Below are 15,676 nucleotides of genomic sequence, written 5' to 3'. Positions count from 1 at the left end.
ACTAGTATTTATCGATGTGTTTTCAGTATTAAGTGAAATTTAAGTATTTATATTTAAAATTTCTTTTGACTCGTCCTCCATCTTGGATTGATTTTTCGCGCAATGCATTCTGGGTTCGCATTCTCTGTAAAGGATACTTGCAATGCTGTGTTAGAATGTGGCTAAATGAGATATCTTAGAATGTACACTTTATGATGGAAGCATCTATGATGCCTTGAAATGCTTTCTAGGTAGCTTTGCATATTCAGACATCACGTTTGAGGAAAAAGAAACATTTTCTCTTATTTATTGTTTTTTTGTAGGTTTTTTTGCTTTAACACACCTTTTTTCTAGCATCTGCTGTGAACATTACGTACAATCACAACTTTACCAAGTTTGCTTTGTATCACCTCTGCCTTTAAGAGTAAATCCAAGGGTAGTTGCTGTTACTAACGTCATAATATAGTAAATGGTCAATTCCATCTTATGAGAAAGTCTTATAAGATACTAGTGTATTAACATTATTATTTACCATAGCTGACTGTAACTACTGTCCAGTACTCAATGCACATACTGCAAGTGTATTCTTATGTTGGATCTCACATCTTAACATTTAGTTCCAGAAAAGTACAAAGCATCTAAGGTGGACCAATATTGCTATAGTTTTTAGAATCGAATATATGTAAACATTTTCTGACTATGCTGTGTGTAAGGCAGTGACAATACGTTGGTAGTGAAAGCTGTGCAGTTGTGATTGCAATCTTTAAAAAAATAGAAAAATAAATCCTTGAGGAGGTTTTATGGTCTGTGAACAATATTACTAAATAAGGGAAACTCTTATTTATTGGAGTACCTCTCTCTTTCTCTTACTATATATCTATATATTTTTACAGTTGACCCTTAACATTGTGAAGTTATTATGTTGTGAACGAATGCTGTTATTTTTTGCTGAGTAGATGTGAGGTCTATTCAATTTTTTGCCTTATTGTTAATGTCCAGTAGTTTAATTCCTTTAGTTATTGTGTTAAAGGACCGTAGTGCTCCTTTACTATAGTGATACTGCTATGAATGTGATTCAGTCCAAGTAAAAAATAAATGCAACTGCAATGCAACTGAAAACATAAGACAAGTGCGTTTGTCTCTTTATTGTCAATTGTAACCTGCAGAAGATGATGAACCCTTAAAGGGACAGTCAGTGTTGGGGTTTACACATTACAAGTAATCGGATTACTTTATTCAAGTAACTTTTTTTTCAAATATTTGAATTACTTTTTTCAAACAAGTAATGCAAGTTACTTTGTTTTCCCATTTATTGACTGACAGCTCTCCTGTCCCCACGTTGAGAGAAATCATAAGTGCGGAGGTGTTGTGTGCGCTGTGTAAACATGACAGTTATTGTAGATCTAGATTAAATGTGAACCTGCATTTACTCATATCACTTACATGAAAACATTCAGTATTCCTCATACCTGAAATAATTAAATGTTAAACAATACAAATATACTTTATGTATTTAATCTCACTTTATTAACCAATATCTTTCCTGTTGACCTTCAATGGCCCAATTTTACCATACCAATAAACAAAAAAGTCTTAAGATAAACATCACATTTGTGTTAGCTCCATGGATTGGACTTGATGTTCAGCACATCCCACAGATGCTCGATTGGATTGAGATCTGGGGAATTTGGAGGCCTCAAACTCATTGTTGTGCTCCTCAAACCATTCCTGAACCATTTTTGCTTTGTGCCAGGGCACATTATCCTGCTGAAAGAGGCCACAGCCACCAGGGAGTACCGTTTCCATGAAAGGGTGTACATGGTCTGCAACAATGCTTAGGTAGGTGGTACGTGTGAAAGTAACATCCACATGGATGGCAGGACCCAAGGTTTCCCAGGAGAACACTGCCCAAAGCATTACACTTGCCTTCTTCCCATACTGCATCCTGGTGCCATGTGTTCCCCAGGTAAGTGACGCACACGCACCCGGCCATCCATGTGATATAAAATAAAACATGATTCATCAGACCAGGCCACCTTCTTCCATTGCTCTGTGGTCCAGTTCTGATGCTCACGTGCCCACTGTTGGTACTTCGGTCAGTGTGGACTGGTCTGCGGCTATGCAGCCCCATACACAACAAACTGTGACGCACTGTGTATTCTGACTCCTTTCTATCAGAACAAGCATTAGCAATTTGAGCTACAGTAGTCCACACAGGCCAGCCTTCGCTCCCCACGTGCATCAATGAGCCTTGGCCGACCCTGTCGCCAGTTCTCCACTGTTTTAAAAGTAATTTTCCTCAACACAGGGGACAGTGTTTTGGTGATTTATTTATTTATTGGTCCTTTTTTTAAGCTTGACAGTTCCAGTCCCCATCCACTTCCATTGAATGGAAAAGAGCAGCTTGAACATGCTGCTAAACCTCTCTTTTTGTGTTCCACAGAGGAAAGAAAGTCAGATGGGTTTGGAACCTCATCATATTTATTGCCAACTATTTATTCCTTTCACTATTGTGTAGATAAGTGACTAGAGGGGGATAGATCACTTTTCAGCTAACATTCACAGATGCGACATTGCAGTGCAATGACCAGACAAAGCAGTCAACCGGATATCATAGAGCTCGTACTGAATTACATACGCTTTGAATGTTGTGAAACCCAAACTGAGGACTTTGTACTGGTTATACCCAGACAACAATATCTTTATCATGATGTGGCCCTTATTATATTATTTGTTTGCGTCTGTTTTACAGTTCAAAAGATTTTGACAGGAAAAGTAAGACATTGATAGACATTCAAACTAAAACAGGACAGTCTGTCCTCTCCATTATAAGGTCCGACTGGTTTGTACGGCACAAGATTTGGATTTCCTGTGTGGAAACACTACTCTAAAGACAAGAGTCCAGGTCAGCTGCAAGTGAGCTGCATTCTGATAAGACATCCTGTGCTACGGCTGACGGTTGCAGAATATGAATTTCAACAAGAGCACTGGTGACCAAATGTGGTCATAAAGAGTAGTGCGGCAACATTTGTGTATGTAATCATTGAAGACTTGTTTCACTTTGTTCTGTTAATTCTTAAACACCTATATTGCCAACACCCAATAACTTTGTTGATGTATTACAAAATTGCTTTGCAGCGTGTAAATGCATGTCAGAACATGTTGGCAACGATTACCTCAGTGCCTCGGGATCCTTTAAAGTTCCAACTAATCATACAAAATGTATTGGCTGCAATTATGGAAATTAAGGCGCTGATTTTCCTGTGGCGATAATAATTGTTAAATCATGTGAACAAAACCTTTATTGACAATTAATGATCTGTGAGGCTGTTTAACCTTTCTTAAAAATCCCCCAAAGCAAGGAAAATAAATGTCATGTGGTAAATGGCACATTTTCTGGCGTGACTAAGAGTTCATAAATGTAACCTTGAAGTAGCCTCCAGTTCTCAGTGGCAGCTTTAAACTTAATCATTAATAAAACATCACTCTTGTCTCAGTCATTCGTTCTCAGGGGGTCATTAAGGGATACTGATCCCAGCTTTCACATTTTTTTACTTTCCTTAGCCTGTATATTGAGCATTTCTTTCCCAGCATTCTTTGAAAGAGACATTGGTCATCTTTATCTGTAGCTAAACAACCAAAATTGACCCTTTTTGGGACTGTGATGATGCATTTCCACAGTTATCACCATTGCAAATTCATGTTTTCATTTTTTTTTTTTTTTTTTTTTTTTTTTGTAATACACATTTATAACTATACTTTGTGTTACATTACCTTGGCAGTCAAAGACAAAAAAAAAATAATTAAAGGATCATTCCACTTTCAAATCAAATTTTCCTGATCACTTACTCACCCCCATGTCATCCAGGATGTTCATGTCTTTCTTCAGTCAAAAAAGAAATGAAGGTTTTTGATGAAAACATTCCAGGATTATTCTCCTTATAGTGGACTTCAATGGCCTCCAAACGGTTGAAGGTCAAAATTACAGTTTCAGTGCAGCTTCAAAGAGCTTTAAACGATACCAGACGAGGAATAATCTAGTGAAACAATCAATAATTTTTAAAAAACAACAACTGTATATGCTTTATAAACACAAATGTTTGCTGTGCACGTGCTTCCGCTTTCCATATTCTTCAAAAAGCTTACGCTGCATGTCCCACGCCTTCCCTATTCTACTTACAGAGAAAAAAAACTGATTTGTGAGTTTTTCTAATACAATGGCTGAGAGAGTGATGGCAAATTTGACGACTTTCTCTATTCCGACCAACGTAATCAATCTCTCTATATTTATTTCCTCATTTGGAAAGTTTTGTCGTTTTTGTGTGTGTCCCTTTAAATGCAAATGAGCTGCTGCTCCCGGCCCCCTTTCCAGAAGAGGGCGGAGCTTCAACAGCTCGTGCTTCGGTTGCTCAACAGCAACAAAACTGGAGAATCTCACGCAGCCAAAATGAGGATTGTCAGTAACGGTGTTCAGCCTTACATTGTTCAAATTAGAGTCGGACACTGATGGAGAGACTCAGGAGGAAGTTTTAGAATGCATCTGGACGTTTCTGAATGGTTAGTGGATAAATTTATGTACCGTTATGTTACTCTTTTGTGCAAATCCAGCGTTGAAATAGCCAATGTTGGGTGTAATTCATACATTAATTAATTACTGTAATGTAATGACTTATAATGTAAGCATCTCCCTTTAAATACTTTGGTCAGTTCAAGAATAATTTAAGCTATTTATGTGAAAGAATTAAAAGAATAGTTACATGTATATCCTTGTATTGTTCAGTCAAGGCTGGATTTTGAAAGTAATTAGTATTAAGTAATGCAAAACCTGAGTGTGTAATTTGTACAGAAATCTAGTTACACTGTTTAAGATGTAATTAGCGAGTAATTAATTCATTTTTTAGTGTAACTTGCCCAACACTGGCAATAACAGAATGCATAGAAAATCATTGTAGAGACTGTACATTATTGCCTTAGACATTGGATCTTTCAAAACTGCATTAACACCGATGATCAGCAGGGGTCAGTGGTGTTTAGAGATTAAAGCACACATCAGACATGTCTGAACAGATAACTGGATGTGTATTTTACAATTTGTTCAGATAGTATTCATCTCTGTGAATGCAATGCCACAAACATGGATTTTGTTTTATGTAATGGGGTGTGGAGATTTTTTATTTATTTTTTTTCAGCCAATTAATTTAACTTAACTCTTTGAAACTAGAGTTCACATTATCATTTTATTATTATTATTATTATTATTTTCAGTATTGCATTCAGCTGTACGTTTCATTTGTATATCATTTTTCTATAAAATCCATCATTTCAGTCAGTGCTGTCTGAGCATCTGCCGTGTCTGATCATGCATGTGAAAACCAGCTGAGCAACATTCTTATTTATGGTAAAAAGCTGTTGGAATTTTACATGAGCAGAATTTTGAGGAGATCATATTTCATATTTGGATCTGTGTACAATAAATGTGCTCGCTGTTAGCTGGTTTCATACCATTTGGCCCAAAATGAATTTCTATCCTAGTCCAACCTCGCCCCTATTGATAATTATTCAGTGTAATATAATACTTATGCCGTTATACTGACAACTGTTAAAGGATTAGTTCACTTTCAAATAAAATGTTCCTGATAATTTACTCACCCCCATGTCATCCAAGATGTTCATATCTTTCTTTCTTCAGTCGAAAAGAAATTAAGGTTTTTGATGAAAACATTCCAGGATTATTCTCCTTATAGTGGACTTCACTGGCCTCCAGATGGTTGAAGGTCAAAATTACAGTTTCAGTGCAGCTTCAAAGAGCTTTAAACGATACCAGACGAGGAATAAGGGTCTTATCTAGCGAAACGATCAGTCATTTTTGAAAAAAAAATACAACTGTATATGCTTTATAAACAAAAATGATCACCTTGCACATGTTTCTACCAAAACCACGCTTTCGTATTCTTCAAAAAGCTTACGCTGTATGCCCAATTCAACTTACGGAAAAAACAGAACTGGCGCCTCGTTCGTTTCATAAGTAGAATAGGGAAGGCATAGGACACACAGCGTAAGCTTTTTGAAGAATACAGAAAGCGGAAACACGTGCAAGGCGATCATTTGTGTTTATAAAGCATATACATTTCTTTTTTTTTTTCGAAAATGACCGATCGTTTCTCTAGATAAGACCCTTATTCCTCGTCTGGTATTGTTTAAAGCTCTTTGAAGCTGCACTGAAACTGTCATTTTGACCTTCAACCGTTTGGAGGTTATTGAAGTCCACTATAAGGAGAATAATCCTGGAATGTTTTCATTAAAAACCTTAATTTCTTTTCAACTGAAGAAAGAAAGACATGAACATCTTGGATGACATGGGGGTGAGTAAATTATCAGGAAATTTTTTTTTTGAAAGTGAACTAATCCTTCAAGGCAGGAACACACCAAGGCGACGCCGACGAACTAGTGGCGACGAAAGCAGACTGCAGGGTTGGTTCACGTTGGCAGCGTCTGGGTCCAAAGTTGCCCTGACACACCAAACCGACAGCCGACGGCCAAGTAGTACGTCCGTTCTGCGCCTGCGCAAGATGAAATGCCTTTCCTTATCAGCAGGTGGCAGTAGCTGAACAGCCAATCAGAATGATCAGATGGCCCGATGAGCTCCGACACCGATTCAACTTGACAAATCGGCCGAACAAGCCGACGAAGACCAACTTCAGCCGACGGTGCGGAACACACTGAGAAAACTTAGTCGGCCGACCGTCGGCTTGGTGTGTTCCGGGCTTTACAGTATTACAAGAGCAAGCCAATGTGATCACAGTGTTAAATAGTGCTATTCATGCCATTATGCTTGATTTAAGTGTTTTTAATTAAGCATTATCCACTCTCCTGTGAGGAAATGTTTAGCAGAATGTCCAAGCACCTTTTTTTTAAAAAAAAAAAAGAACTATGAAAGTTGATGGGAACAACATGCAGCTGTCACTAGCTATTTCTACCTGACCAGACCTTTACTTTGTGGGTATAATGTAGTTTTATTATAAAGAACTTTCATTAATAGATTTAATTTTTTTTTTTTATTTTAGACATAACATCTTATATAATTTTGTTATTGTAATGTTGTAAGAAGTTGAATTGTATAGCATGTTTGGCATACAATCGCCGTTTTCACAAATTCTTGTTTTTGTAGTTTACACAGAGATGATAACAGTATAGTTTTCAAAAACTTGCACTTTTAAACCCGTTTTCAATCATTTGTGTTTTCAGGTCCCCAAAACGCCATTGTCGTTTCAATGAATGGCCAAAACGCATAAAAAAGTTTTCTGTTTTTAGTTGAAAATGGTGTTGTGTTGTTACACCTGTCAGCTGCTGATGCCATTATGTACCAGCAGATGGCAGCATTGTCCCTTACAGTCTCTATTTGTTTTTCCTGTACTCCATTTCCCATTACCCACTGCTCATTATTAGTGATCATATCATTACCCTGTCTATTTAAATGCCTTTTCCCCTGTATTCAGTATGAAGTCTTGTTTGATTTGGTTTGCATGATGGTCAGCACTCTTGAGCAGTCTCTTTGTTTCTTGGAGTTATCGTTCCTGTCTACCTCTGTGGATGTTATGTGTTTGGACTGACAACATGTGCTTTGACCCTCTGCCTGGTATGGACTATGACTTTTGGAGTATACTTGTAAATAAACTGCATTTGGATCCTCACTCTCTGCTGAATGCTGTTTCCACCACCAAATCATTACAGAAGACTTCATCATTATGGATCATACGGTTGAACTAGTCCATATGCAGATATCCTCACACTTGAAGAACATGTTCAGAGATTCCTGGACATTGCAAATGTTTATGAAATACTGGATTATGCTCTCATAGAATTTTTTCTGTTACGGGCTCAACCCTCTTCTTAAGGATAAGTTAATTTGTGATGCTCCTCGAAGTTCGTTCGGTGACTTTCTGGCATAGACTGTAAAAAAAGATGGACGACGCGACGTCGCTTCCTTCCATTGTATTGAACTGAAGCCAAAATGGGCTGATGAATGGGCGCTGACACGTTACGCAATACGTCAAAAAAAAAAAAATGTTTGGAGCCTGGGCATGCGCAGAAGGAATCGTCAGTTGAGCCGGAGGCGGAGTCGCGATATCAAACTTCCGCCCAGACGACTGCGTCATCATTCATGTATTTTAAATAGACTATAAAAAAAATACACAATTTAACAGTCTACATATAAAATAATAGGCTATTCTGTTTCTAGAGCAATAATATTTTTGAAACAGCAAATTCAGTAGATAAAATCAATATAATATGCCACTAGAAACAACTCTAAATCGTCAGAAACGGTCCTGCCATTTTAAATCAAGTTCAACTAACGTTACAGGAGATCGATTGCTGTAATTAGAGTAAGCTATCATTAGTTTTGTCCTGCTAATTATTATTTTATACCCATAAAAATAATAAGTAACTGCCAGATAACGATCACCTGCTTTTTCCCGACATGGTTAATATTAGGTGTGTTATCTTAACTAATAACATTTATTAATTAGCTTATAACGCCCACATTTGATGTTACAGAAAAAAAGTTCAGTGATCCGTCAGATCTTGTAGGTCGGTTAGTACAGTTTACTGCTGAACAACTCATTTTGTTGGTGTTAATGACAAAGAAATCGAAAATTAACAGTTAGTTAATACATCTTCAATCTCCCCTCGAAGCTCCGACAGTCCTCAGACAACCTGTCAATCAACTTCGAATCATGACGACACGCCCCGTTTTTATAGCATCAAATTGCTAGCTAAAATCTAAATTATCACAAAAACGAACAATTGAATATATATCAGTGTGATAACAACTACCTTAAATGACCAAAACCATCTTTCAGAAAGTTTTATTTGAAGCAGAATTTATTTTTAAGTTTTCACTGAAGTCTCATTCGACTGCATTGAGAGGGCGGTGTTTATGACCTGTACTGCATCCAGCCTCCAGGGGGCGATCAAAGAGCCCGTGGCTTCACTTTTCAGAACGTATGAGACACACCCGCTTTCTGGACTATGCGTTGAGGTTAAGCGGGTCCCCATTCACCATGGGAGTGGTAGATGGGGACGCTTCGCTTAAACATTTTCTGGGGGGGAGCTACGGGAGGCAAGCTCCGATGGTCTATTGGCAATACATGTGCTCACAATGCTCACCAGAGCAGTTACGTCAAAACCATCAGCACATTCATGTCAGTACCGCCAGCCCTCAGCGCAGCCGTTCCTGAGCCATCAGCGCAATCACATCAGAACTGCCAGCCATCAGCCATGCCTGAGCCGCCAGAAGTCAGGATCGCAAATCCAAAACTTCCAGTTATTAAGGATGAGACCTTACAGTCTTCAGCTGTCACAGACACCATCCTTGCCAAGGCATCCTATCTACGTTGGAGCTTGATATCAAATTTGGTGGATCCATCTCTGAGAACGGTCAGAAAAGCCAGCTTTCCTAAGCCATTATCATCTAGTATTTCTTTTGGCGTTTCTCTGGTTCCTTAATTCATCTGGCCTTTCTCAGAGCTTTCTGTGATGGCAGTGGTGCTATGGTGTGTTTGGTCGACATTTATCGAAACTGCTTTGAACAAGACTGCTGCATATAATTCAGAGCACATTCCTGTTCCTAAGTCTGTTCCTGAGCTGGTCCTAGTTTGCAGATCTGTTCGTGAGCCTGTTCGAGTCTATGAATCTGTTCCTGAACCTGTTCGAGTCTACGAATCTGTTCCTGTCAATGAGTCTGTGCACTCTGTACTTACGCCTGCCTACGAAAACTTCCTTTTGAATACTGCCTTGTGTCTACGTTAGTTAACTCTGCCACTCCAGTCACTAATATGAATATCTTGTCAGCTTTGAGAAGTCTGTCTGGCCCTGGTTTGCTGCTGATCAGCCTTGGGAGTTTCTGGTCCCGTCTTCCTGGCTCTGGTGGTTGTCAGCTCCACCCTCGAGACCTTCTGTCCAGCGGGCTTCTCCATGGTCATTTTCTGTCCAGCTGCTTCACCTTGGCCATCCCCGGCTTTACAATCTCCCCACATCCAGTTTGCTGGTCTCTGGCTCTCGGCCTTGCTTCTCCTCCTGCATCTGTTTCTGCTCCATGGTCCTGGCCCACCTTCCTGCCCCTGGCAAGAGGGGCTATGTTACACCTGCCAGTGCTGATGCCATTATGTACCAGCAGATGGCAGCCTTGTCCCTTACAGACTGTTATACCCAGACTCCATTTCCCAGAACCCACTTCTCATTATTAGTTTACTGGTTTCAGCTGTGCCTCGTTAATCATATCATTACCAGAGATTGAGATGAGAGGGTCTGTATCTCTTATCATTGGAGAAAGCATAATGGCTTACTTAGTCACGTGCGGCACCTCTCTGCCTATTGTGTAATGGCAGTGATATCAGCCCCCGCCTTTCAAAACTCCTTCCCTCGGTTTGTTCCAAACGGGATATATCACCCTCCGAAGGGCACTTCGGAGTGAAAATAATTATGGCCGCCATATTGAAGGGTCGTTCCAAACCAAAGTGCTCAAAACTGGCCACTTCAAAGGGCCCTTCGGAATGAAGGATTTCAAAGGGTACAACTGATGGACACTTCGGCCCCCCATGATCCTTTGCACAGGGAAGTTGTTTGACGTCACAGAATGGGAACAGGAGGTTAGGAGTTAGATTTTACCTATAAATGTATAGTATTTTTCTATACTACTATAATATTTAAACAAGTTCGATTTGGTACATTATGGTCAAAATGACATTGTACTTCAACAGAAATACTTTACAGCTCATTTTATCAGTCCATTTAAATGTTTAAAATACATAGATACAATATACATGGTGCGATAAACCTAAAATAAATAAATAAAGTAACGTTAAACAAAGGGCGCAGCTTGCACAATCTACTCCTCCTTGATTGTCTTGTTAAGAGTCTTGTCTTGACGTTGAAGTGCGTTCCAAAAGAAGAGTTTTTTTACCCCTACACCCTTCATCCCTTCGAAGCTCTCACTCCGGAGGGTAAACCCTTTGAAGGGATTAGGGCATAGGGATGAGCCCTTCCGAATGGAACGCAGGGCCTGTGTACCGCCACAGCCGGAGCCTTAGCATTAGCCATTATGCTTTTTTGGCTAAAGGCTGCAGACTTGCCTTCCAGTGGCTTTTACACAGCATCTATTGTTCTATCTGTTAAACAGTAATGCGGCACATTTGTTGTTGGTAATGCCGTAAATGAGTCCTAACTGTCGCAACATTCCCTAGTCTGCCTTCTCTAAAAAAATACATTTTTATCAAGCTAAAATCTACATAGGCCTATAGTTCCCAATGAAAGTATTGTTTAGTGTAAAACATGCTCAAGATTAGCAAACAGGCTGTCGATTAATTAAATGATTAGCTATTTTCCCACAAAAGCTGTTTAATCGGCATAGTGAAGCCTCTCATCCATTGACATCCATTCAAAAAACGGCTATGGTCTCCTTCCCTGCGTACCGCCAGAGCCGGAGCGTTTGCCAAAAAAGCGCAACGACTAATGCTAAAGGTTGCAGGCTTGCCTTCCAGTGGCTTTGTCATTACTCTGTCTATTTAAATGCCTTTCCCCCCTGTCTTCAATATGAAGTCTGGTTTTCATGATGGTCCATTTTCTTGAGCAGTTTCTTGGAGTTCTCATTCCTGTCTACCTGTGTAGATGTTATGTATTTGGACTGATAACATGTGCTGTGACCCTCTGCCTGGTATGGGCTATGACTTTTGGAGTATATTTGTAAATAAACTGCTTTTGGATCCTCACTCTCTGTTGAATGCTGTGTTTCCACCACTAAATCATTACTCACGTAAATGGTACAAAGGGTCCTTTGCAAAAATAAAACATACAGAATTTCACATGTGCAAGAGAAACTTTTCACATGCGCATTCATTTTGGAGAGCTCACATGTTACAATTTTCAGTTTATGAATAGACCATATGCGCCAGAGAAACAAGCACTCATGTTCAGAAATGTCTTTGAACTTCTCTTTTTGTGGTAGCTCTACATATTTCTATTGCATTGCTGTTGATGCGTAATTAGCTAAATTAGTGGATTTACTTGTAGAGTTAAAAGATATCATGGGCATGTTTGAAGCAGATGTCATAAATGTCAGTAGACTAGGGAGATTTTAAAATGACTGATTCTGGACTTCCGCTTCCGGCCGAATGGAGTGAGCAACGAAGTTAGGCAGCTCCGCTAAAGTTTCAACAATTTAAGTATCCTGGGTCAACGAGCATCGCCCTTTGTCTGTAATTTATCTATAAAAATAATTTAGGACAATATTTGATATGAAGGGCACTCGGAAATACACACAAAAAACTCTACAAACCACACCCGCACCGGTTGGCACTACTCCGGCTAACGACTCTGCTAACAAGGCCTCAACCGGCACTGCGAATGCTATTGCAGCACAGGCTGACGCTAACACTGCTCCAGATGGTGAAGCTCTGGCCTGCTCACGAGATGAAGGCATGATGGCGGAAGAAGAAACGCCTCTTTCTGTAGGAATATTTCGAAGTGAACTACGTGCTTACCGCGAAAATTTAAAGAATGATATAAAAGCGGAAATCGAGATTATGCATCAAGATATACGCAAAGACATCACATCGCTACGGGAGGAAGCTAAAGCGGACATCAACACGCTCCGAAACGAACTTTCACAGAAAATAGAAACATTGCACAGAGCCCATACTGAAACGGCAGACACACAGAGAGAGATGGAAAGATCTCTCTGTGATGTTTCGGATAGAATAACCGCCATGGACAAAGCACACGCAACCTTACAGAAGGACTACAATAAACTACAGGAAAAATACATGGACCTGGAGAACAGAAGTCGCAGGCAAAACCTACGCGTGGTGGGAATTAGCGAAGGGATGGAGGAAGGGAACCCAAGCCGCTTCATAGCAGAGTTTTTTTCAGATGTGCTCGGTGAAGAAAACTTTGAATCACCAATCCTGATAGATCGAGCTCACAGAACCCTAGCCCCTAAACCCCGAGCAGGAGAGCGTCCAAGAGCGATGATAGCTCGCCTACACTACTACACCGACAGGGAGAAGATTCTGCAACTATCCAGGAGCAAAGGCAACCTATTTTACAAAGGATCACCTGTACATATTTTTCCGGATATGAGTCCAGAGATCAGCAAGCTGCGAGCTTCTTTCAACCCGATTAAGGTGAAACTACGCAACGCGGGAATACCCTACAGTCTGTACTACCCGGCAAAGTTGATCATAACGATGGGCAATACCAAACATTCGTTCACTGACCCACGGGCAGCTGAAAACTTTATCAAAACCCAGGCCCCGACAACTGCACAGGGAGTAGAGGATTAAAGGTATTTGAATATTCCTTTCAACAGACAATGGTGATGCCACCAAGGAAAACCTACTAAAAGGCAATTCTCTTTGGACACATGTAACACATGTTTAATTTAGAGGATATTGGAGTAAAGTTGATAGAGAGAAAATGAGGGGGTAGAACAATTAGGTAAACAATTATACAACAAGTATGTGTGTGAATGCATGGGTGTATGTGGGTATATGCATATGTATATTTATTTTACTGTATATATATATATATATATATTTTTTTTTTTTTTCTTTCTCCCTCCTACCCTTTTAAAGTTTTGTTTGTCATTTATTTATTTGTTATTTATCTAGTTTCTATGCGTATTGGACACAAACTGATTTAAATTTCAAGTTTAGGGAAGGGGCTTAGGAGTTGAATTTAATTACTATATTAGATTTGATTTGTGTTTACTTTTATTCAATAAGAAGGTGCCACAACTACAAGAGATCTGACCCAGGAGTATATAGTTTACAACTTTAGGAGTTAAGTGGGTAAGTCGAGTGTCCACGGACTTAGGGATTAGGAACGTAGGGATCTTTATGAAGATCTTTTCTGTTCTTTGTTTTTACCCTAGCACGTTTAGTTTAGGGATGTTGAAAAAGTTCATATGTTCAGTCTTTGTTCTACTTCAGAGGATGTCACACAAGATAGTTTTCACTACCATGCATTAATTAAATATAACACCATGTTGGCTAAAACCACTCCGCACAACTTGGTCAAATTTGTGACTTGGAATTGCAAAGGGCTTAATGGAACCATAAAACGGTGTAATATTTTAGCACATTTGAAAAAACTAGATATGGATATTTGCTTTCTACAAGAAACGCACTTGAAAAATCAAGATCACAACAGATTACGCAATAAATGGATTGGACAGATATTTCACTCTAACTTCGGTGCAAAGAGTAGGGGTACAGCAATATTAATTAAAAAAAACAGTACCGTTTATTGCTTCAAAGATAATTCCAGACTCTCAAGGCAGATTCATCATAGTCACGGGTAAACTTTATGATAATTTGATCACATTAGTAAATATATATGCGCCCAACGTTGATGACGAACAATTTATAAACTCATTGTTATTAAAAATACCTGACATGGACTCTCATCAACTGATAATTGGGGGAGATTTTAATTTAGTGCTTGATTCTGACCTGGATAGGTCATCACGGAGACCGGTTACTGTGACTAAAATGGCAAAAAGTGTTAAGAAATTCATGAATACTTATAAAATAATAGATCCATGGAGAACCCTGCACCCCAATACACGGCAATATTCTTATTATTCCCAAGTTCATCAGACTTATACCAGAATAGATTACTTTTTAATAGATAGTAAACTCCTTCAACAAACGAAACATTGCAATTATGAAACATTAATGTTGTCAGATCATAGTCCTCTAACTCTGCATTTAACTTTCGGATATAATCAAACATCGAAGACCTGGAGGTTTGATAACAGCATACTATCAAGCAAAGAAGGAATAGAAGAAATAAAAAAGCACATAAATTTGTATTTATCATTTAATGACACTCCAGATGTCACAAAATCCACCCTCTGGGAAGCGCTAAAGGCATTCATTAGAGGCCAGATAATCTCATGGAAAAGCCTGAAAAACAAGCAACAAAGGGAAAAAGAAACTCAACTAAAAAAAGAAATAATAGAAACGGACAGACAACATTCATCTAGCCCCTCAGTAACTCTACATAAGAAAAAGCTGGCTTTGCAGACCGAACTGGAATTAGTATACACTTCCAGAACAGTTAAAATGCTGACCAAAGCAAGGCATAGATATTATGAACAAGGGGAAAAAATGGGTAAGATTTTGGCTCAACAAATTAAAAAACAAACTGCATCAAGGATGATTACGGAAATCCGCACAGATTCAGGCCAAGTTACAAGAGACCTACAGGGGATAAATGATACATTTAAATGTTTCTATAAAAAACTATATACTTCAGAATCCAAGAAAAACCCCACATTCATAGATATGTTTTTTGATAAAATGTCTATTCCAACAATTAGTTTAGAAAATCTAGAACAACTGGAAAAACCCATAACAAAGCAAGAAATTGAACAAGTTATAAACAGTATGCAAAATTCTAAAGCGCCTGGTCCAGACGGCTACACTTCAGAATTTTACAAAGCCTTTAAAGAGCAGATCTCGATATTGCTGTTAGATGTATTTAATGAAGCCTTACATAGGGGCTCTCTACCTCCAACATTTTACCATGCAAGCATTTCTCTTATTCACAAAAAAGACAAGGATCCTTTAGACCCCGCGTCTTATAGACCGGTGAGCTTACTCAACGTGGACAATAAAATACTTGCAAAAATTGT

General features: G+C 39.0%; 1 protein-coding gene across 1 annotated transcript in view; it reads right to left on the bottom strand.

Moving 5' to 3' along the window:
* Window positions 1-5,099, bottom strand: part of LOC137014803 (uncharacterized) — a 29,259-nt gene extending 24,160 nt beyond the window's left edge. Inside the window, exon 1 of the mRNA XM_067379321.1 lies at window positions 3,833-5,099. Coding sequence (XP_067235422.1) covers window positions 3,833-3,856 — 24 coding nt within the window. The 5' untranslated portion in view covers window positions 3,857-5,099. The remainder of the gene's footprint in view (window positions 1-3,832) is intronic.
* Window positions 5,100-15,676: the final 10,577 nt, after the last annotated feature.

Source organism: Chanodichthys erythropterus, chromosome 24 (genome assembly GCF_024489055.1).
Source record: "Chanodichthys erythropterus isolate Z2021 chromosome 24, ASM2448905v1, whole genome shotgun sequence".
Lineage (NCBI taxonomy): Eukaryota > Metazoa > Chordata > Actinopteri > Cypriniformes > Xenocyprididae > Chanodichthys > Chanodichthys erythropterus.
This window is presented reverse-complemented; position numbering and strand designations above follow the sequence as displayed.